The following is a 22,383-nucleotide window of genomic DNA, read 5'->3' as shown; positions in this document are numbered from 1 at the left end:
GGGGTACAGAGGAAGGGAGGGCGCTTCGTGGTGCCTCGTGGTGACAGGAGGGTCCAGGAGCGAAGGCCCCTGTGTGCGCTCCGCGCCCCCCCCCCCTCCGCTGAGCCGCCCGGGGCAGTTGCTCAGAGCGGCCCAGGTGCTGACCCCGTTGGCGCTGTGCTGACCCGCGTCCGGTGGCTTTCCTCCTTGTACCCACATAGAGGACCCTGTGTTTCAGGGGACGCCCTGGGTCAGCACTTGGTAGCTGGGTTCTGGGCCCGGCCAGCCCTGCCCACCTGCGGGCCCTTGAGCGAGGTTTGGAATGCGGGCGGGGCTAGGCCCCATCCCCAGCGAGACAGCTCCGTGCCTCAGCCCGTGCCTCTCTGAGACCCTCCCTCCACGTAGAACCCCGTCAGCCAGAGGTCCCGAGCCGGCCGAGCGCTCGCCCCAGACCCCCAGACCGCACGCCCACCTGCCCTCGGGGCCAGGCCCTGGCCAGCCCCGTCCCCGTGGCAAAGGCTTGGAATCGCGGGATGACGATGTTGAGTCCGTCAGTAACCCTCTGCAATCTCTCCCCTAGGATTACCATAAAATAATAAAAAACCCAATGGACATGGGGACTATCAAGAAGAGACTAGAAAACAATTATTATTGGAGTGCAAGCGAGTGTATGCAGGACTTCAACACCATGTTTACAAATTGTTACATTTATAACAAGGTGAGAAGACGCGGGCGGCATGGGCACCGAATGCCCCATGAGCCGCCCACCAGCCGGGGGGCACCTGGGCTGGCCCGGGCGCTTTGCACACTCGGGCCCCGATCCCCACACGTGACCCCCACGCACTGTGGGCCACGTCCCCGCGGGAGGGGGTGAGGCCTTCCAGAGGAGGTGACACAGACCAAGCGCTTTATGTTTTTATTTTATTTTTTTTAAAATATATTTTATTGATTTTTTACAGAGAAGGAGGGAGAGGGATAGAGAGCCAGAAACATCAATGAGAGAAATCGATCAGCTGCCTCCTGCACGCCCCTTACGGGGGATGTGCCCGCAACCAAGGTACATGCCCTTGACCGGAATCGAACCTGGGACCCTTCAGTCCGCAGGCTGACGCTCTATCCACTGAGCCAAACCGGTTCAGCTAGCGCTTTATTTTTTTAAATACGTTTTTACTGATTTCAGCGAGGAAGGGAGAGGGGGAGAGAGGTAAAAACATCAACAGTGAGAGAGACTCATTGGTCGGCTGCCTCCTGCTCACCCCTTATTTGGGATTGAACTGCAACTAAGCCACACCTGCTGGGGGTTCTTAATGTTTTTAAAGTTTCCACATTAAAATTTACCCTCTTTACCTCCGTCCTGCCCCACCACAATTCTGTTTTACAAGTTTTACTCACTGGTCTCAGAAAGGAAGGGAGAGACGTGGATTTGTTGTTGCAGTTATTTGGGCATTCATGGGTTGGTTCTTGCATGTGCCTTGACCTGGGGTGGAACTCGCCACTGTGGCGCATGGGAGCGAAGCTCCAACCCACTGAGCCGCCCGGCCAGGGCCTCTTAGCACAGCGGTCGCCAGCCTTTCAGACGGCACGGACCACGGGTCGGCGACCGCGGTCTTGCGTTTCTAAGTCGATGTTTCTGAGCTCGGCCAGCGTGTCCTGCAGGCGTGCGGCTCCTTCCCGGCATGTAACCTCGGCTCTCCCGTGTCTTCAGCCCACAGATGACATAGTGCTAATGGCCCAAGCCTTAGAGAAAATTTTTCTGCAGAAAGTGGCCCAGATGCCCCAGGAGGAAGTTGAATTATTACCCCCTGCTCCGAAGGGCAAAGGCCGGAAACCGGCTGCAGGAGCCCAGAGTGCAGGTAACGGTGCGGTGGTCCTTCCGTCCCAGGGCCGGGCCCTCGGCCCCTCGGCTCCGCTCCCCGTCTGACGTCTGGGCAGTGGTGACGTGCACTCCAGGGCCCGGTCTCAGCCGTGGCCGCAGCCCGTCCGGGACACGGGGGCCTTGGTGGGGCCGCCTGCCCTGGAGCACTCTGGGAGGAGTGGAGTCTTGCCACGTCCCCATGCGCCTCCCGGCCCTGGCTCCGAGGCCTCCTCTTCTGGAGTCCCTGCTGCCCCCTTCCCCCCTGAGGACGTTGCCCCTTTAGCCTTGTGTTCTCTCTGACGGGAGGGGCTGTGCCACCTGTTGGGGAGCCCAAGGTCTCACCTGGTCCCGGAACCCAGCAGGGAGGTGCGTCCCGATGGAGAGGCGGCCGGAGGTGGCCGAGCCCTCGAGAGAGGCCGGGCGGGTCGCCAGCACTGCTGGCCGTGCCGGGTTGCAGGTGGGGACTGCGGGTGGTCTAGTAGCTCCATGCTGGTCACTCTGATGGCTCCTGATGGAGTCGGGGTTACCCCCACTTTTCAGGCGCAGGCCTGGCTCTTACCTGCTGGGCTGCGTGGCTTGTCCCGGCCAGAGGGGGAGGCCCTTACTTGTTGGGTGAGCACCCACGGAGGCGGCCAAGATGCAGCGCCCATGTCTGGGGAGGCAGGGCTCCTCCGTCATCGGGCTGGCAGAGGGGATGGTCCAGGAAGCTTCTGGAAGGACGGCGTTTGCCCCGCCTGCCCAGGAGCCTGGCCTGCTCAACCTCCTGTCCTGTCCTCAGGTTCGCAGCAAGTGGCGGCCGTGTCCTCTGTCTCCCCGGCGACCCCCTTTCAGAGCGTCCCCCCCACTGTCTCCCAGACGCCCGTCATTGCTGCCACCCCTGTGCCAACTATCACCGCAAACGTCACTTCAGTCCCTGTCCCCCCAACTGCTGCCCCACCGCCTCCGGCGACGCCCATCATCCCCGTGGTCCCCCCCACGCCTCCCGTCATCAAGGTGAGCGTCCAGGGTTCCTCAGGGTTCCCGGATTTGGACTGGGGGGCGGGGGGAGGGCAGGTGGGGACTCTGCCGCTGTCCCTGGCCACCGGCGTGTGCGTGTCGGGCGTCTGGGGCACGTGACTTCTGGATGTTTCTCGCCGGGCCTGTGATGCAGACGAGGCGACTGAGGCTCGGGGGCTGCAGGTCACATGGCTGGCGAGGGCAGGCTGCACTCGAACCCCAGCTTCTCTGCCCTGACACCCGGGCCTTGGCGGTGCACGGGGCCAGGTGGGGAAGGCGTGCGAGAGGAGGGTGGGAGGGTCCCCACCCTGCGCACACTCGGATTTTCAGCCGTCAGCGTGGGGAGGGCGATCGCCTCCCTCTGCATCGTGTGCCCCTTAGTGTGAGCACCTGCACCTTCATCTCCCCGCTCGCTCTTCTCCCCTTTGTCTCCCCACCCGCCTCCCCCCTCGCCTCCCCCCTTGCCTGGGAACCTTTCACGTGGTACTGCCCGGCCGGTCTGGGCTCGGCGCAGGTGCTCTGCCCGGTCGGGGCTGGCGGCTGCCGTCCTGCTCACTCCCAGCAGCCGCCAGGCACTGACCTGTGTCATCTTCTCCGGTTTGACCCTCGCAGCGACCCTCTGGGGCAGGCAGTGTTCCCCCATCTTACAGATGAGGAAGCAGGCGCTCAGAGGGTTAATGGCTCCCCGCAGGTAACATGCTCCTCCGTGGCCCCCTGACCCCCGGCCTTCACTGCCTGCACTTCCGGACGGCTCCCGGCCCGGCCGCCACTGCCCGCCCGGCTGGTGTTGGAGCATGTCCTGTTTGCCATGGCCAGACCAGCCCCCTGGGCCCCTGCGCACGTGCTTGGCATCCCTGGGTGCCCGTCAGGAGTTTGTGGAGAGCCAGCTCGGGCCCCTGGCAGCCGGGGGTCAGGGGCTCGTCTGGGGCAGCGACCCTGGTGGCTGTAGACAGCAGGCCTGTATGAGGCCATCCGCCCAGGCGCGCGTGGCTCGTGGCTCATGGCCCGTGGCCTCTGCCTGAGCTGAGATGCGGGAGCCGGCTGAGTGGTCTCGGGGACACCGCGCCCCAGCTCAGGCACATGGCCAGGAGGCCCCAGGGCTGCTGTTGTGCCCAGAGAGACCTGCGGGTCCCGTTGCCCTGGTATTACACATGCTCTCACCGGACACACCCACTCCGGCTCGGAGTGTTTCAGCATCACACCCCCCAGTCGGGGGGAAGCCCTCAGGGCTCCGGCTGCCTTCAGGGTGGAGTCCAGACCCGCCCCTCAGCCCCTGCTGTCTCCACCCCCACCCGCATGCCTTGCCCTCTCCTGCTCCAGACAGTTGGCCTGGTGGGCGTTGGTTTTGAGGTCCTTGTTGGAACGTTCCCTCTGTCTCTGTCGCTCCTGAGCCCGAGTCCTGCTTGGTGAGGGTCCCGATGGCGGCCTCTCGGTCACGCCTGACCCGGAATCCCTGGCGCAGCCGGCCCGGGTGCTGGTCGGGACGGGTGGATCGCATGCTGCCCCTCACGGCTCAGGTGTGCCGAGCTGCTGGGGCCTGGGGCGCAAAGGGAGAGGGCAGCTCAGGGAAGGTTCCGAGTCCAGCCTCACCACTGCCAGCTGTGTGACCTTGCGCCGGCGACGCGGCCCTCTGAGCCTCCGTCCCCATTGCGGGGGCAGCTGGGAGGATGGACGCGGCCGAGCCGGCATGGCTTTGCTCGGTGCCTGGCCGGGAGTCGGTGCTCCAGAGCAGCTGCCACGACTCAGTCTCGGCCGGCTTCGCCCTGGCGCTCACTGGTGGTTTTGCTGTCACAGAAAAAGGGCGTGAAGCGGAAAGCAGACACGACCACGCCCACGACGTCCGCCATCACCGCCAGCCGGAGCGAGTCGCCCCCGCCGCTGTCGGACCCCAAGCAGGCCAAGGTGGTGGCCCGGCGGGAGAGCGGCGGCCGGCCCATCAAGCCGCCCCGGAAGGACCTGGAGGACGGCGAGGTGCCCCAGCACGCGGGCAAGAAGGGGCGGCTGTCGGAGCACCTGCGGCACTGCGACAGCATCCTCAGGGAGCTGCTGTCCAAGAAGCACGCGGCCTACGCCTGGCCCTTCTACAAGCCCGTGGACGCCGAGGCGCTGGAGCTGCACGACTACCACGACATCATCAAGCACCCGATGGACCTCAGCACCGTGAAGGTGCGGGCGCCGGGCGGGGCGGCCTCGGCTGGGCATGCGGCTCCCTGGGCCGCCCGCGGCCCCGCAGGGAGGGTGCTCTGCCCGGCGGCCCTGAGCTTGCAGCTTCCTGTCCTCCAGCCCCTTGGTCCCCACACCCTGTTTCCTTCACTTTCCTCCGTCCCCCGTCCCCGAGCGCTGCAGGTTTCTGTAAGGGGTCGGGGGCGGGGCGGGGGGTGGGGAGGAGGCCCTCCCAGTGGCCACGCCCTCACCAGACAGAAATGGGTCCGAGCTGAAACCCAAGCCTGGCCCGCAGCTCCCATGCGGGGCTTCCTGCCCGGGGCTTCTCCGGGCTCGGATCAGGGTAGACGTGTGAGCAGGGCCGTCTGGCTGAGCCCGGGACGCTGGGCAGTGCCCCTCACGCCCCACCGCCGTCTGTTACAGAAGAAGATGGACAGCCGCGAGTACCCGGACGCACAGGGCTTTGCGGCCGACATCCGGTTAATGTTCTCCAACTGTTACAAGTACAACCCGCCCGACCATGAGGTGGTGGCCATGGCCAGGAAGCTGCAGGTAACCAGGGCGCTCTTGGGGGCCGGAGGTGTGGTCCGCTGGGCGAGGTGGGATCCGCAGCTCCGGGCGGGGCCCTAGGGGAGACCCCGGTGTCTCAGGACGTCCAGTGGGAGGCCCGGAGCCGTGTCCATTGATGTGGTGGCCCAAGTGCTGGCTGGCCGCCACCTGCTTCCTGGCACTTGGTGCCAACAGCCCCCTCAGCCTCCCGGGAGCTACAGACTCGGGTGGGGGCAGCACGCAGGGCATTCCGGCCGAGGGGGAGGGAGAGGGCCGCTGTCGCTCCTGCAGCCTCGCTGACCGGAGGTCCGGCCAGTTTCTGCGCGGGGGGTGAGGCCTTGGGGCTGCGGCGGTGGACTCTGAGGGGACGGCGGCCTGGGCAGCACGTGGGAGGAAACCGCTGTGGGAGGGCGGGCGTCCAGGGCTCAGGCAGCCCCTGCTCTCTCGCAGGACGTGTTTGAGATGCGGTTTGCCAAGATGCCGGACGAGCCGGCAGAGGCGCCCGCGCTGCCGGCCCCCGCAGCCCCGGTGGTGAGCAAGGGCACGGAGAGCAGCCGCAGCAGCGAGGAGAGCTCCTCCGACTCGGCCAGCTCGGACTCGGAGGAGGAGCGGGCCACGCGGCTGGCGGAGCTGCAGGAGCAGGTGAGCCTCACGCCCTGCCAGCGGCCCCGGCGGTCCTTCCCCGCAGCGCCGGGGGGCAGGGACCAGGAAGCGCTGCTCTGAGGCCCTGCGGTGCTCCGGAGCTGTGGTGGGCCCGGTGCCTTGTGCTGCCCGGGAAAGGCCTGGCGGGAAGGCTCTGGCAGCAGCCACGCGGGGTGCAGGCTCTTGCGGGAATGAGGCTGCCCTGCCCTGGCCTCTGACCCGGGGCCCCCTGCCGCACTCTCCTCACTTTCAAGTTGGGGCCAATGCTCCCCGCCGCCTGAGCTGTTCTGGCGATGGACTGAGAAAAACGTGAATTGTTTCCCCGCATCAGGCAGCCAGCAGGTGCCTGACATCTGGGGTTCTGGCAGGGAGAGGAGCGGAGTGGGTGGGCCTTTGACTTTGACCTGAGCCGCCTCAGAGATGACACGGCCGGGAAGACGGCTGAGCGTGGCCTGCTCCCCGCCCCTCGTGCCCGGGGGCTGCCGGGATGAGAAGCACAGAGCGCTTAGCACGCTGCCAGCACGCGTCGGCACCGGACCCTTCCACCCCTGGACCTGCTGTGAACACCGCCTTTGTGCAGCTGTTTCAGCCTCTGTCTGCCTCATCTAAACAATAAAAACGAATAAGAAAACCGTCAGCCACCATTTACCGAGTCCTTACTGTGCCCCTGCCCCAGGCTGCGTGTTTTGTCACCAGGCTGGTCTTGCTGCTCTTTGCGCCGCCTGTGAACGGATGCCTTCCGCAGGTCACCTGGGGAAACTGAGGCCCGGCGACGGGCCCGCTGTCATGGGCAGCGGGGGCAGAGCCGTGGCTCCCGGGCCTGTGTGGCCCCCGGTGCGAGGTGGCCAGGTGTGCCCGGGGCCCGCTCAGCGCCTGCTCTTTTGCAGCTGAAGGCCGTGCACGAGCAGCTGGCCGCCCTGTCTCAGGCCCCCGTGAACAAGCCAAAGAGGAAGAAGGAGAAGAAGGAGAAGGAGAGGAGGAAAAAGGACAAGGAGCGGCACAAGGCCAGGTCCGAGGACGAGAAGAAGGCCAAGGCCGCCCCCCCCTCCAAGCAGGCCCAGCCGAAGAAGCCCCCCACCAAGAAGGCCAACAGCACGGCCGTGGCCAGCAGGTGGGCCCGCCGTCGCCCTGGCCCCGGGAGCCCGGGCCTCGCGCCTTAGGGGCTGCGTGCGGCGGGAGGAGCGTGGGTGTGGGGCTCAGCGTGGCCCCGCGGCTGCTCGTCCTGGTGGCTCAGAGCCTCGGCCGTTACACAGATCTCAGGGCGGGGCGTTGGTGTCCTTGTCTTGTATCCCCCCTATGCCCTCCTCCACCTTTTCTTCCCCCCACCGCCAGCATCGCGAGACCATATATATATCCTAGATAGTAAAAGCCTAATATGCAAATGGACTGAACAGCAGAACAACCGGTCGCTGTGATGTGCACTGACCACCAGGAGGCAGACGTTCCACGCAGGAGCTGCCCCCAGCGTGCAGGCCCTAGGCCAGCCAAGGCAGGTGCCAGCAGGGGGTCCCCCATCGCCCCGCCAGTCACCCCACAGGGAGGCGACTGGCGGTGGTGGGGGCCGAGGCCAGTGAGCAGGCCCCCAGTCGCCCCACCGCTCACCCAACAGGTTGGCCCTGATCGCGAGCCAGGCCTAGGGAACCCTAGCTGTGCACGAATTTCGTGCATGGGGCCTCTAGTGTGTGTATATATATTGTCTATATGTATGTGTGTATTTTTTTTATTGCTTTCAATAGGAAGGGAGAGGGAGAGATAGAAACATCCATGATGAGAGAGAATCATTGATCGGCTGCCTCCTGCACGCCCCCCACTGAGGATCAAGCCTGCAACCTGGGCAGGTGCCTTTGACTGGAATCCAACCTGGGACCCTTCAGTCTGCAGGCTGACGCTCTATGCACTGAGCCAACCAGCCAGGGCGAGACCTTTTCTTATATTTAATGCTATGCATTTCCATCTAAATGCTAAGAAGTGTGTTCATTTTCCAAATGTTTAGGGATTTTTCTGGTTTAATTCCATTAAGGTCAGTGACGAACACTTTTAAAGTTGTTAAGACTTGTTGTCTGGCCCAGCGTTGGTGAAGGTCCGTGTGCACTGGAGGAGAAAGCGTGTCTTCTCCGCTGCCGAGTGGCTGTCAGTCAGGGAAAAGCAAACAACAGCCAACAGGCGGAAACCTGGGCAGGCTGACCCAGGTGGTCGTCGACCGGCTGGTCTCTGCTCCCGCTGACTTATTGGTTAATTGCCAAGAGGAAGTAGCTGGACCCCCCAGCTCCAGCTGTGGCTTTCCTGTATTTCTCTTGGATCCTGCTTCCCGTAGTTGGAAGCTTGGCGGTCAGGTGCACACGCCTGCAGGACGGCAGCGTCCCCGTGGCCAGGTGGCCCTGTTGTCATCATGCAGCGTCCCTCTTTCTCCAGTGACGTTCCTTTTTGTGAAGTCTCCTTTGTCTGAAGTTAACTCCGCTGCTGTAGCTTTTCTTTGATCAGAGTTCGCAGGGTCGATTTCCCCCCACCTCCTCTCCTCCTTTTTACTTTGAAAAAAAATTTTTTTTTTTAAATATATTTCATTGATTTTTTACAGAGAGGAAGGGAGAGAGACAGAGAGCTAGAAACATCGATGAGAGAGAAACACCGATCAGCTGCCTCCTGCACATCTCCCACCGGGGATATGCCCGCAACCCAGGCACATGCCCTTGACCGGAATCGAACCTGGGACCCCTCAATCCGCAGGCCGACGCTCTATCCACTGAGCCAAACCGGTTTCGGCTCCTCCTTTTTACTTTGAACCTACTTCTCTCTTTATATTTAAAATGTAAGTCGGGTCTTTTTTTTTTTTAATATATTTTTATTGATTTCAGAGAGAAAGGGAAGGGGAGAGAGAGAAACATCTATGATGAGAGAGTATCATGGATAGGCTCTCCCCTGCATGCCACCTCCTGGGGATCGAGCCCGCAACCCTGGCATGTGTACGTGACCGGAATCGAACCTGGGACCCTTCAGTCCGCAGGCTGACGCTCTATCCACGGAGCCACACCAGCCAGGGCAGGCCTTGTTTCTTATACAGCCTGCTCCTCCTTTTCTTTTTGTTGGTGTGTTTAGACTGTTTATATTTAATGTAACGGTTGGTGCCCTAGGGTCTCGGTTCACCCTGCATCATGCCCTGTCTGTCCCCTGTTCTTACTCCTCGTCCCCTTAGCTGCCTTCTCGTGGCGGATGTGGACGTCGGCAGAGGTCAGTGTTTGACCTGCTGAGTTAGAGGTGCCTGTGGGGCCCTGAGGCCGGTCGTTTCCTGGGTGAGGCCTGGGACCCGGCCAGCCGGGGGCAGCCTCAGGCAGCCAGCCGGGCGCCTCTGCTTGGGCCTCACCCTGGGCAGGGGCCTCCGGAAGAGCCAGGAGGGGCCGGAGCCGGACAGAGGGGCGGGAGGGCCAAGGGGACGGGCGCCACGCCACGCCGCTCTTTGCCTCCCGCCTCAGACAGCCGAAGAAGGGCGGCAAGCAGGCGTCGGCCTCCTGCGACTCGGAGGAGGAGGAGGAGGGCCTGCCCATGAGCTACGACGAGAAGCGCCAGCTGAGCCTGGACATCAACCGGCTGCCGGGGGAGAAGCTGGGCCGCGTGGTGCACATCATCCAGTCGCGGGAGCCCTCGCTCAGGGACTCCAACCCCGACGAGATCGAGATCGACTTCGAGACCCTGAAGCCCACCACGCTGCGGGAGCTGGAGCGATACGTCAAGTCCTGTTTACAGAAGAAGCAGAGGAAGCCGCTCTGTGAGTCGGGAGCCTGGCCCCGCGGCCCCCCACCCTCCTCCGCGGCCCAGCCCCTTGCCCTCAGCCCTGGCCCGGCTGAGCTCGGCTGGGGACCGGCGGGCGGGTGCGCTTGGCTGCCCGTCCCTCCCCCACCCCCACCCCCACCCCCACCCCCACCCCCACCGGCTCAGCCTGGCTTCTCCCACAGCCGCCAGCGGGAAGAAGCAGGCGGCCAAGTCGAAGGAGGAGTTAGCTCAGGAAAAGAAGAAGGAGCTGGAGAAGCGGCTGCAGGACGTCAGCGGGCAGCTGAGCAGCAGGAAGCCCGCCAAGAAAGGTACCGGCCGGGGGCGGGGCCGGGGCGGGGCCGTGCTGTGTCGGCAGGTGGGGTCCTCAGCCCGCCCGCACCCCATCGGCTCCTTGTCGCAGATTGCGTTCATCTTGCCCGTCTCTGGGGTGTTGGATGGTCGTATTGCTCTGAGCTGTTTGTTTGTTTGTTTGTTTTTATTCACTTATCAGCGTATTTGTCCTGAGTAACTTCTCAGTGACAGTAGTACAGGTGTCCCCCATCTACGCTGTATTCACTCACCACCCTTCCGACACCAGACGGTGGGGTTTTCTCCGCCAGTTGTCCAGTCTCCGACGCCACCTGGATACCCGGGAATTCAGTTCAGTCTGACACTGTCCTCAGAGTCAGTGCAGGCCCGTAGGGCGGGGCTCGGCCCACAAGGGCGCCCGCCTCGCACTCCAGGTGCGGTCCCGGCCTCCCGCAGCGCTGACCCACCTGCTGGCTGCACCCGGGGTGCCCGAGACCCCCTCCTCCACGCGGTCACGTGCTGCACGGCTCGCGGAACTCAGGCGAGCGCGTTACCTCCTCTCAGGGCCGTGATACAGGGTGTGCCCCAGGAGTGACAGCCAGGGCTGGGGACCAGGAGCTGCCTCGCCCTCTCGGACGGCCACCCTCCCAGCTCCATGTGCTTCTCCCCCCCCCCCCCACACATGGGATGGGGCTCCAAGTTCTCGCCTCCTACATGTCTTGGTCCTCCTGGCGACCAGCGCCATCCTGTGGCAATCTGGGGGCCCCAGCCAGACACTCATTAATATAAACTCGAGGTGACCAAAGGATCTTACAAATAACAAGACATTCTTACCCTCTGGGCGTTCAGGGGTCTCAGGACAGACCCACAGACGTCTCATGACCCGCAGCCTCATTAGCGCCCCCTCTTCCACAGACATGTGTAGATGCTCATCATGTGACTGGGCCGAGGCGTGGGTGGGTCGTGGCGTGTAGTGGGTGTGAAACTGGATGTGTTGCAAACGCCAATGGGTGACGGCGTGGTGGAGCACGAGGGGGGGGTGGGGCGGGCGATCCAGGGGCGCGGGAACAGCCTCTCACCCGCTGCGTCTCCCCCAGAGAAATCGGGCGCCGCGCTCCCCGGAGGGCCCTCCCGGCTCAGCAGCAGCAGCTCCTCGGAGTCGGCGAGCAGCAGCTCCAGCGGGTCCAGCTCGGACAGCAGCGACTCGGAGTGAGGCGGCCGGGCCTGGCCACTCAGCCCGCGGCCACCGCCCGCCGCCACGCCGACCGCCGCAGTGCCCCCTCCTACAGTCAATATACTCCTTCCGTTCACGCTGTGCAGGTCTCTCTGTCACCCAGTGTCCGGCCTCCGCCCTTGTCGCTTTCCTAGGTCAGAGGTCGTGGGTCCCGGACGACGAGACGGTGCGCGGCCGCGTCACGTCTTTCTCTGCCACTGAGTCCGAGGGCTCGGAGATGACAGCTGCAGACGCTGGCCTAGTGGCCGCGGGAAAACGAGGGCGATGCATCGGAGCGTCCCTCCCTGCAAAGCCCTGCCCCAGGCCCCCGGTTCCGGGAACCGCCTCCACGCAGAGTCTCCAAGGCCATTCTGTGTCTGGAAGCTGTTGGCTTCGTCCCTTCCCCCCTGGTGTCCGAGGGCCGCCGCCTCCTGCAGGGGCCAAGGGCGGTTGGCCCGCGTGGGAAGTGGTGCTGGGCCAGGCGGGGTTCCTCGTGGCTCCGACTGAGCTTTGTGGGCGGGAGGGGGGAGGACACGGCCAGGGGCGTGCGTGGAAGGGGCTGTGGAGGTTTTCTGACCTTTGTGACGCCAGGAGCTCCCGGGTGGGGGTACAGAGGCTGCGTGTGCAGGTTTCATACACTGAAACTTTTACCTCAACTTAAAAAAAAAAAGAAAAGATAAAAAAAAAGGAGACTTTTTTGTAAGGTTCAGCAATTTTCTACGAAAGTCCCCCCCTATGTGTGTCCCCACCTCGTCAGCGCTGCCGCGGCCGCACACTCCAGAACCGCTGTCCCACTCATGTATATATGAATACTTTATTTATTAACACCATTGGTCATTTTTTAAAAAAATAGAAAAGAAAAACAGAAAAGAAATGCATTAAAAAAAAAAACAGCAGAGATGCAGGCCTCTGGGCCTGCGGAGCCCAGCGCTCCCGGTGCTAGTCCCTGCGGTGCTCCGCGCCCGCCCGCCCGGCGGCGGGGCGCTCTGTGTGTGTGACGGGGAGACGCGCCAGGCGCCCCGCTGCAGCTCGCCTGTTCCCTCGGCTTGTGTAGTTGTTTTGTACTCCCCTGGTCTCCCTCGGACTGTTTTAAAAGAACCCGGTTTAGGGAAGCCCAGCTATATAATATAAACTTTGTAATCTGAGAGGGGGAAAATGTATAGTAAATCTAAGTCTTGATTTTTAACTTTCTATTGTAAAGAAAAGAGTAATAATATACAGAGTTTAACAGAAGGTTATGTTCTGGTTTTGTGTTGCCCGGAGGCTCCCGGACGGCCTTTGAGCGCAGGGATGCCCGCACCGCCGGCCTGGGTTCCGAGCGCCGTGGCTCCGGCCAGGAAGGCACGCTCGGCCTTCCCGCCCGGCCCCCCAGCCCTGGATGCGGGCCCCTCACCTCCAGGCCTCCTGGGGAGGCGCTGCGCCCCGCTGCCCCACGCAGTCTTCCAGCCGCTCTCGGGGGGTCAAAGAGCCTCCGGCTCCAGGAGGGCCCCCCCACAGGACTACACAGGGCCCCCTGCTCAAGCCTTTTCCATTCAGCAGAAATGGCTGAGACGGGACGTCGCCCAGGCAGCCCATGGGGCGCTTCCCGTGTGGGTGCGGCGGTGCAGCAGTGGTGTGGTCTGTGCCGGTGCCGGTGGGGCTGGTCAGCAGTGCCCGAACAGGTGGCGACTGTAAGAACCCTGGCATGGTCCCGCCCGCGTCAGCCCTCCTGGCTGTGGGTCCCCTCGTGGCCGTGGGCCCGCGGTGGCTCCGCTGAGGGCGCGGGGGGTGGAGTTCCATTTCCCTGACTCCTGGGGACTCTGACACTTGGTGAGTTCTGGGCCAGCTTGTTAAACTTTTAAGTTTTGTTTATAGGAAATATATAAGTGGGTTTTAAAACTTGCCATTTTTAAAGTTTCCCTAGTTTTTCGAAGTGTTTTCTAAACAGGCCTTTAGTGGCATATTTAACCTACGACTAAGGAACCAGTGCCCGATGGGCGAGCAGGGTCTCACGTGATGCCTGGGGGCTCCTGTGGAGCGCCAGCCCCACACGGGGGTGGGGAGCGAAGGGTTACCCGTGGGAGCCGCTAGCGGGAGAAGCGCCTGGCCCCGGAGTTGAGCGCAGAAGGAGCCCTCTGGGCGAGACAGCGGGTTCTCGGGCCTCCCCGGGCGCTGTGCCTGCTGAGGCGCGTGGCTCGTGGGTGCTGCAGTCCCTCCGGCTGTCTGTCCAGACCGCACCGCGCTGTCTCCCGTCCAGGCCCCTCCAGCCTCAGCTCACCTGCGGGTGTTGGTCACGTCCCTCTGTGCTGGGGCGGCTGCGGTTGGGGGGGGGGGGCCTGCGTGCGTGGCCTGAGTCTGTCTGAGGGGAAGGACCCGCGTGTTAAGCTGGTTGGCCACGCCGAGGGAATGGCTTTGCAAACACCCTGGTGACTGACCTCGAGGGCCAAGGGCAGGCTGCACGCGTCCTGGGGCAGGACGTCGCCTCACTCGCCACACACTGTAAGATACGTCGCCTTTGCGTTTGGGTTTGTTCTTTTGCGGATTCACGTCTTTTACAGTCGTTTGGGGAAAGCAGCCCCCGCGTGACGCCTCCCGCCGTTTTCCTTTTTATATTTAAAACGTTGCTTTTCTGTATGATGTGCATGCGAGTTTACCGTAACTTTTCTTAAACTTTTTAGTGCCGTTTCTAGTATATTCCTGTAAATGTCAGTTACTGAAAACGAGTCCATTGTACGTAGTTTTAGCTTGTTTGCTGCAATGCTGGCCTCCACACACGGAATAAAATGGTAGCAAGTGCTCCGATGTTTCTGGTAATCATGGACCCTTCTCCTGGGGCATTTGTTTTGTTTTCATAATAAAAGCAAAAAAAATAAAAATAAAAAAGGAGGTGCCGCGTGTGCCTTTTCCTGTGCGGCTGGTGGCTCCGCTCTCCGGACGGTGGGGGTGGCCGGGGCGGGAGCACTCCCCCCAGCGCGCCCTGGCCCGGAGCTCTTGGTGGGAACACCCAAAGCTGCGCCCCTAACTCCGCCCCTCAGCCTGCAGCGAGGCACCCCGTTCAGGGGCCCCTGGAACGCCCGCCCCCTAGAATGTGGGTTCCCCCACCTTCCAGTCCTCGCTCCTGCGCCTCTGTCTGCACTCGGGGTTCCTGAGGTTCCCAGGACTTCAGGTGCAGGCCCAGCAGACACTCCCCCGAAACCATGCCAGACCAGATGGGTTCACGCACCGAGGCCCCCCACCCCCACCCCCACCCCCGCTCGGCTCAGTGGGGAATGGAGGAGGCGTCCTGACACCACTCTGCCGACCTGGCCAACCCAGGAAAAGGCTCTTGCGCCCCGTGACATCCCCCTCCATCCCCCTCCCAGGCTGTGCTGGCAGGCACCCTGCCCGTTCCCACCCACACTCACCTGTCCAGACCTCCTCCAGCCCCTCCCAGAGGACGGGTGGCCGTGTCCGTGTCCCCGGCTCCCCTCAGGCCGGCAGCTGTGCCCGCGTGCCCCAGTGCACGGTCACCTGCACACCGACCTGTGCAGACCCGCCATGGCCAGTGGGCCCCCAGGTGCTGCCTCCATGCCCGGGGCCAACCCTGCCACCACCCAGTCTTCGGGCTGTGGGCGCAGGCACTCGGGGTGCCCGAGCAGGACTGCGCCTCTGCCAGGGGTGCAGGAGGGACAGGCTTCCCTCCAGCTCCAGCGCTGCCTGAGGCAGCAGGTGGCCGAGAACCATCAGCAGGGACCAGGCCTGGGCTGGACGGGAGCGTCTGGGGAAGCGGTGTGACCCCACCGCGGCACTTCCTTGTCGGCCAACCAGCTCACCCCGGGAGGCGCAGGGCATGCGGTGTGCACGGTGACAGCAAGACGCTGCCCGCCCCAGGGAGCTCCCCCGCGCTGCCCATCCGGCACCATGTAAACACCCATCTGTGCAGCTGAGCAAGAAGGAAATCCAAAACGGGCGCACGGGGCGGGCTGCTGCCTGGAGGTGACCGCGGGACGGCGCCTGTGCGTCTCTGGGGGCAGGGGGGCGGGGGGGGGGGGTAGGTGCTGTGGCTTCGCCTTCAGGTTTCTGTGCTGGGGGGTTAGCAATCGTTAGCCACTAAGAGCAGAAAGCCAAGGAACACATTACGAACCAACATAAAAACAGGAGCGAGAGGAGAGCCCTCACGAGTATTTATTTAGAAAAGGACAGTCCCTTCGCCGGAGGCTCTTCCCGGTGCGCACAGCCACGCGGGCGTGATTACAGCAGCTGCGGGACAGCGGGGACACCAGGCGCTGCAGACGGCGGCGGGGGGCGGGGGGCGGCAGCCTCAGCCCGGCTCAGACGCTGTCCGTCCAGAACCTGCCTCTCCGGCCCCGCCCGTCAGGAACTGGTGGGAAACAGAAAGGTGCTTTTGGTTTCCACACTGTGTACGGGATGCCCTGGCCTGCAGTCCTCGGGTGTTCGGAAGCGAGTGCGCCGTACCGACCATTTCGGTGACGAGATTCAAAACGCAGCTGCTGTTGGCCTGTGCCTTACATCCGGGTCCTGCAGGTAGATTTCCCACCAGGTGATGCCTGCTCCTCACCCTTTCCTAGATCACTCTTCCCCAGGCAGAAGTGGACATTAAAAGTAACCTACTGCCGCCCGGCCGGCCTGGCTCCATGGCTGAGCGTCGACCTATGAACCAGGAGGTCGCGGTTCGATTCCTGGTCAGGGCACAGGCCGGGGTGGTGAGCTTGATCCCCAGTGGCGGACGTGCAGGAGGCAGCCGATCCATGATTCTCTCTCATTATTGATGTTCCATCTCTCCCTCCCTCTCCCTTCCTCTCTGAAATCAATAAAAACATATTTTTGAAAAGTAACCTACTACCTGAAGCTAATATAACACTGAATGTCAACGGTAATTAAAGTGAAAACAGACACAGGCTCCACGCCTGAAAAGGTGGTTCGTAAGCAGGGTGCCTTCTTGGTTGGTTTCTCTAACATGAAAAGCACACCTAGCGGGGTGCCCGGGCCTGCTGTGCCCGCGGCACCTGGACAGCTGGAGGCCAGCCGCCCCGACACTGTGCCCAGCGGCTCGGAACCCGGGGTCACAAGTTCTTGCACCGTAGCTGGGCCCTCGCATTCACCACTCAGCTTCCCCACGAGGCCTGGGAACCCGCAGGCAGCTGCCCGCACGCGGCGTGCTCAGGCGGGCCCTGGGCCCGGTCCACACGGGGAGTCACATCACTGAGCAAAACCTGGACTGGCCCGTGTCCCGGGAGACCCCCAGCTTGCTTCGGTCTCGGACCAAGATGGCCTCGTTCCCGTACTGTGAGTACCACATGCTGCGGCTCCTGCTCAGGTAGGTCCCGGGCGGCACCGATTCCAGCTTCCGCTGCTGCTGCTGCCAGATGAGCAGGGAGGTGTCCCGGTACCGCCGCCGAGCGTGGCCTTCGGACAGGGCTTTCTCCGCCAGCGGGACTCGGCCGCTCATCCCGGGCCAGTCCCCCGTCCCCCCCCCACCCCGTGCTGGCTCCCGAGCTGTGGCCTGGGGCCGATCCTCACGGCTGCACTGGCCGCTCCGATGCACACCCCTTCCAGCAGCCGCGTCTGCGCGCTGGCCCCTTGTTTAATTCGATGGTTGAGATGAGGGTCCGGGCAGCTGGTGGGCGGCACCCTTGCGAGGGTGGTGTCGCGGGGACACAGGAGAGGAGCCGCTGCGCATTCTGAAGACACCTCGGAACCTTCCGGGAGACGACAAGTGGGTAAGCGTGTCTCCCGGGTGACAGCTGTGTGCGCTGTTGACCAGGACGAGGCGCCTACCTCGGAGGGCGTGGAGGGGATGGTCAAGTGTCTGCTGTGATTCTGACACCAGGGCTGGGGCCGCTTAACTTGGAAAGAGGAACCCACTGGAAGGGCACTGTGCCGCTAGACAGAAGTCCATGGCGGCGCCCATGGCCGCCTGCCCCCACGGGAGCCTGGGGGGCTCAGCGCACTGGGGGGACCTGGGCGCCTCCGGGTGTGGGGCCAGCGTCCACGCGGTGCTCCTTGTCAGGCTGGTCGGCGGCGCTTCCCCCAGGTGGCCCTGCAGGAGATGAGCACACTGTCAGGCCTGGGGGGCGGGGCCGTGGCAGGGTTTATGACCCAGAATCTGAACCCTGGGTCAGCGTTAAACCCAGCTGCCCACGTGGTCCCCCACTTCAGTCGCCCTGGGAAGACCTAACCCTCTCCTCTCTCTAGCTAAGGGGTGGGGTGTCCTGGCAAACTGCTTACTGGAGCGCTCGCGACTATGTCAGTGAAGCAAGTCTAAGACCCCCAAAAAGCGCAGGACCCCGGGCCTGCCCCAAGCCAGCCCGACCTGGGGGGGGGGGGGGGCGGTTACCTGGGCTGCAGGCTGAGGGCCGCCTGGCACTCGCCCAGCACCAGCGCCTTCTTTCTGCTCCAGGCATCCGGAGGCCCCTGGGAAGAAACCTGATGTCAGCGGGAACCCAGACCGGTAAGCGCCCCCCCCCCCCCCAAGCCCCTCAGATGCTTGCCCAGCCATGCAAGTTCATTTCTCCTTCTGTATGGCCCGGCCCCCTCCCCCAATCGCCCAGGCCCTGCTCACATGGGCTGCTGCTGAGTCCCCTCTCTCCCCCCTGCCTGCGCCCCGGACCCCCCATGGCACATCCCCACCCTGCATCCTGGGTCCCCCTGGTCCAGGCTACGCACCAGATTCCAATGGCACATCCCCATCCCATCCCCAGCATCCTGGGTCCCCCTCGTCCTGCCTGAGCCCCGGTTCCCCTCACGGCACGTCCCCATCGCCTCCCCGCATCCTGGGTCCCCCTCGCCCTGCCTGCGCCCTGGACCCCCTCACGGCACGTCCCCATCGCCTCCCCGCATCCTGGGTCCCCCTCGCCCTGCCTGCGCCCCGGATCCCCTCACGGCACGTCCCCATCGCCTCCCCGCATCCTGGGTCCCCTTCCCCGGCTGCCCGCCCGCGCTCTGTCACCCGCGCCGTGGGGCCTTCGCGACGCCCGGGCCCGGGCGAGGCGCTGACCCAGGCTGTGCCACTGGGCCGCACGGCCGCGTCTCCATGGCAGCACCGCAGGCATGCCGAGCCGAGCGCCGAGAGCGGGCAGGCCCGCGCGATGAGCCGGAGCCATCGATCTACCCGCGGAGCAGGGGCGGGGCCGGAGAGCGGGCCTCGTGGGCGGGGCCTGCCGCTGGAGGAGGGGGTTGGAGAGCGGTGGGCGGAGTCGGGCCTCGTGGGCGGGGCCTGCCGCTGGAGGAGGGGGTTGGAGAGCGGTGGGCGGAGTCGGGCCTCGTGGGCGGGGCCTGCCGCTGGAGGAGGGGGTTGGAGAGCGGTGGGCGGAGTCGGGCCTCGTGGGCGGGGCCTGCCGCTGGAGGAGGGGTTGGAGAGCGGTGGGCGGAGTCGGGCCTCGTGGGCTGGGCCTGCCGCTGGAGGAGGGGTTGGAGAGCGGTGCGCCGATCCCGGTCCTCCCACCTCATTGTTGGTCCTAGCATTCTATTGAGGGTACATTTGTGCAGCTGTTTGTGTACTTGAGCTATTGGCATTCTCACTCCTGTTAACCGATGCAATTGTTTTTAAATAATTTAGTGCTGTCCTGGGCACGCTGTCAGAAGTAGGTCCCCACCCACCCACCTCCGGTCCTGCTCCAGTGACACTCTTGGGCGGTTCTGTCCTTCTTGGACTGAAGTTCTGTTGAAACGCTTCCCGCCGGTGCTCATTAGGAAATGACGCGAAGGACGTCCACGGAGCACTGAGCCCGCAGCTGTAGGATTCATTCTTCACAAGGACACAGAATATTGACAAAAGCCGGCCACGTGCCAGGCTGTGCACCAGTCTCAACACATTTCTAAACATGTAAACCGTACACAAATAGGTCACAGGAAAGAAAACTAGTCCATAAAACTACAACAAAAAGGTAATTAGAAGCCAGCAGGCATGGCTCAGTGGTTGAGCCTCCACCTATGAACCAGGCGGTCACAGTCCGATTCCCAGTCAGGGCACATGCCCTGGTTGCAGGTTCCATCCCAGTGTGGGGCTTACAGGAGGCAGCCGATCCATGATTCTCTCTCTCTCTCCCTTCCTCTCTGAAATCAATAAAAATATATCTTTAAAAAACTTGAAGGGGACTTAAAACAGAAGCTGTTATAAGCCCCTGTAGCGCCCCTACAGGCAGAACCTGGGGGTGGCGGGGTGTCTAGGAGCCCCGCATCAGCAGCCCAGTTCACAAAGGTGGGTTTGGGGCTGGCTCACTCATTGATAGATGGGCAGGTCTCCCGACAGACATACAAATGTTTCTGCTACTTAATAAGAAAAAGAGACAAACAGATAGTTTTAAAAAGGTAATCAGGAAAATCCACATTAAAACAGTGCGAAACCACTCACATCCACAAGGAAGTCTCAGCACAAAAACATTGCCCAGACCAAGTGGCAGCGATGGCAAGAGTGTGGGGGCTGGTCACTGCCTTCCGCTGCCCGAGGCCACTGGTGGAACCACTTTGGAAAACAGCAGCACGTAAACAGGCCACAGGAAAGAAAACTAGTCCATAAAACATGTCATTTCCACTAAACGTGTCCTTTTCCACTAAGGCTGAGGGCTCCCATATCCTGGATCGAGCACTTCCACGCCCAGGGACACATCCAGGAGAGCTGCGTGCACACACACACACACACACACACACACACACACACACACACGGCCAAGGTTGTGCAAGGCGGCACGCAGGCCTCACTCAGCGTCCGCCGTTGGATCCGGAAATGAACGGGGCAGCGTCAGAGGAATACTGTGCTGGGGGCAGTGACAGTGAGTGAACCGCAGCAAACACCCACACATGCGCCACAGAAACAGTATCGTACGGATGGAACGAGAGCCAGCCCACCTGTTGGTTTACAGAAAATTCAGAAAGAGGCGATCCGATGGGTAGTATGATGGGTGTGTGCGCAGGTGGTAGCTACAGAAGGAAGCGAGGGCCACAGACGTCAGCGTACCGGTGAGTTTTGGGGAAACGTGGGGGGGTATGCCTCGGAAAAGACTCGCTGAGGATTTCTGGGGTCTCGTCAAAGTCTGATTCTTGACTTGGTGCTGATTACGTGGGTTCTTACTCTGTGACCCTGCACTAAGCTGTACATTAATGTGTGTGTGTTTAAAATGAGATATTTTTTTGATGTCAGAGAGGAAGGGAGAGGGAGAGAGAGATAGAAACATCAATGATGAGAGAGAATCATGGATCAGCTGCCTCCTGCACGCCCCCCACTGGGGATCGAGCCCACAACCCGGGCCTGTGCCCTTGGCTGGAATCGAACCTAGGACCCTTCAGCCCACAGGCCAACGCTCTATCCACTGAGCCACACCTGCTAGGGCATGTACATGAACATTGTATGCATCTTCCTGTATGTCATGTTTCACTCACACACAAAGATTTCAAAATAAGAAGCAAAGGATAGGTTGTGAGGACATAGATAGCAGCTGACGCCAGACATCATACTATTTCACCTGTAAACACGTTGGTGTTTTCATACATAGCCACAGGCACACGACCCCATCCCCAGCTTAAAGGAACAGGCATTCATTAGTGGCGCACCTCTGGCCCGTGCTCACAGTCTCCTGATTATCTGATGAATGTCATTGTTGAGTTTGTTGGAAACAATAGTGACTCTCCCACCATTCAAGCATCTGAGACCCTGCGGCCCAGGCCCACCTCCCGCAGGCATCCCCTCCTGTCCCACCGGGGCAGCTCCCCCCGCCCCCCCTCCCCGCGCCAAGGCCTCTCAGCACCCCAGTTACCGCGGCACTGGGCCCCTGCCGAGGCCAGCAGTCCCGAGAGCATGCCAGGGGCCGCCTCCCGGGCCGGCCGGCACACGTGTTGGAGTGGGGGTGGGGAGCTGGAAGCACAGTGTGTCTGGGTTGATGCTCATACCACCACACTGACCGTCTTCACCATTTTTAACCTTTTGTCCATCCTCACCCGAGGATATTTCCATTGATATTTTAGAGAGAGAGGAAGAGGGAGAGAGAAATATCGATGTGAGAGGGAACAGCAGTTGGTTGCCTCCTTCACATGCTCCAACTGTGGCGGGGGGGGGGGGGGGGGGGAGATCGAGCCTGCAACTGAGATTCGTGCCCTTGAGTGGAATCAAACCCGGGACCCTTCGTTCTGCGGGCGGACACTCTATCCGCGGAGCCTCACTGGCCAGGGCCATCATCGGCGTTTTGGAGGACACGGCTCCGTGGCAGAGGTGCATTCACACGGCTGTGCAGCCACCACCACCATCCTCTCCAGGACTCTCATCTTCCCACACAGAGCCCTCTCCCCACGCCCCTCCCCCAGCCCCCGCGCCACCGTGCTTCCTGCCCGTCCATGTCCTGATGCCGGACACTTCATGGAAACGGAGTCGCGTGAGATCCGTCCTCCGCGCCTGGCTCCTGGCGCTCAGCGCGATGATTGGAAGTGCATGGCGTCGCGTGTCAGAGCTGCATCCTCAGGCTCTGGATGGACCACGCTCTGTCCGTTCGCTGTCGATGGACACGGGTTGTGGCCACCTTCTGGCTCATGTGAACAGCGCTGCCCTGTACAGGGATGCGCAGGTTTTGTGGGGACACGGAGCATGATCAGCTCTGTGGGTTAGAAAGGTCACTCTCTCGGGGGCAGGGGGGCTGCAGGGGTCACGTGGGGAAGAGACCCGAAGGCCGTGGCCACGCGGTGGGGGAGTGTGACACCGCCCTCCTCAGCGCGCAGACTCACACCAGAGCGTCTGTTCCCTCGTCTCCTGGGGACAGGTGTGACGCGCCCGACTCTGAGACGACAGGGGAGAAAACTCTCTATGGTACGGTCCTTGCTTTCCTCGATGAGCCCATGGGACCCTGACCCACTTCACAGGCCAGAACACAGAAGACGGCCCAGCCGGTGTGGCTCAGTGGTTGAGTGTCGACCCATGAACCAAGAGGTCATGGTTCCATTACCGGTCAGGGCTCATGTCTGGGTTTCA

The 22,383-nt window shown here is 62.5% G+C and overlaps 2 protein-coding genes across 7 annotated transcripts in view; one reads left to right on the top strand and one right to left on the bottom strand.

Annotated features, from left to right (window-relative positions):
- The window catches only part of BRD3 (bromodomain containing 3), a 39,947-nt gene extending 25,633 nt beyond the window's left edge, over positions 1-14,314 (top strand). For 2 of the 5 annotated variants that reach the window (XM_059658441.1, XM_059658440.1), the window contains exons 3-12: positions 560-697; positions 1,685-1,832; positions 2,613-2,827; positions 4,625-4,996; positions 5,417-5,545; positions 5,993-6,184; positions 7,072-7,295; positions 9,652-9,944; positions 10,132-10,257; positions 11,335-14,314. In XM_059658441.1, coding sequence (XP_059514424.1) covers positions 560-697; positions 1,685-1,832; positions 2,613-2,827; positions 4,625-4,996; positions 5,417-5,545; positions 5,993-6,184; positions 7,072-7,295; positions 9,652-9,944; positions 10,132-10,257; positions 11,335-11,450 — 1,953 coding nt within the window. In that variant the 3' untranslated portion in view covers positions 11,451-14,314. Of the gene's footprint in view, positions 1-559; positions 698-1,684; positions 1,833-2,612; positions 2,828-3,442; positions 3,522-4,624; positions 4,997-5,416; positions 5,546-5,992; positions 6,185-7,071; positions 7,296-9,651; positions 9,945-10,131; positions 10,258-11,334 lie in introns of all 5 variants that reach the window. The other 3 variants (XM_059658443.1, XM_059658442.1, XM_059658444.1) reach the window with 3 other exon arrangements.
- Positions 14,315-15,575: 1,261 nt separating this feature from the next.
- On the bottom strand, positions 15,576-18,786 carry BRD3OS (BRD3 opposite strand). Of its 2 annotated transcripts, none has more exons than XM_059658472.1 (3): positions 18,379-18,537; positions 17,767-17,843; positions 15,576-17,469 (listed from the first exon to the last, which is right to left on the bottom strand). In XM_059658472.1, exon 3 carries the CDS (start codon positions 16,876-16,878, stop codon positions 16,624-16,626), a length of 255 nt encoding a protein of 84 aa, XP_059514455.1. In that variant the 5' UTR covers positions 16,879-17,469; positions 17,767-17,843; positions 18,379-18,537; the 3' UTR covers positions 15,576-16,623. The 2 variants fall into 2 exon arrangements, with proteins under 2 accessions (XP_059514455.1, XP_059514454.1); XM_059658471.1 differs by having other exon boundaries at positions 16,892-17,469; positions 18,379-18,786.
- Positions 18,787-22,383: the final 3,597 nt, after the last annotated feature.

The sequence above is a fragment of the Myotis daubentonii genome, chromosome 11, assembly GCF_963259705.1.
Source record: "Myotis daubentonii chromosome 11, mMyoDau2.1, whole genome shotgun sequence".
In the NCBI taxonomy this organism is placed as follows: Eukaryota; Metazoa; Chordata; class Mammalia; order Chiroptera; family Vespertilionidae; genus Myotis; species Myotis daubentonii.
The sequence above is the reverse complement of the archived record's forward strand: the minus strand, read 5'-3'. Positions and strand labels throughout refer to the sequence as shown.

Excerpts from the sequence above, each read along its gene's own strand:
- BRD3OS (XM_059658471.1), bottom strand. The coding sequence starts at position 18,532 with ATGGCTCCGGCTCATCGCGCGGGCCTGCCCGCTCTCGGCGCTCGGCTC. Across the intron at positions 17,844-18,378 it reads GCGAAGGCCCCACGGCGCGG|GGGCCTCCGGATGCCTGGAG; the intron begins GTGACAGAGCGC and ends GTTTCTTCCCAG. Across the intron at positions 17,470-17,766 it reads GCCCTCAGCCTGCAGCCCAG|GGCCACCTGGGGGAAGCGCC; the intron begins GTAACCGCCCCC and ends CATCTCCTGCAG.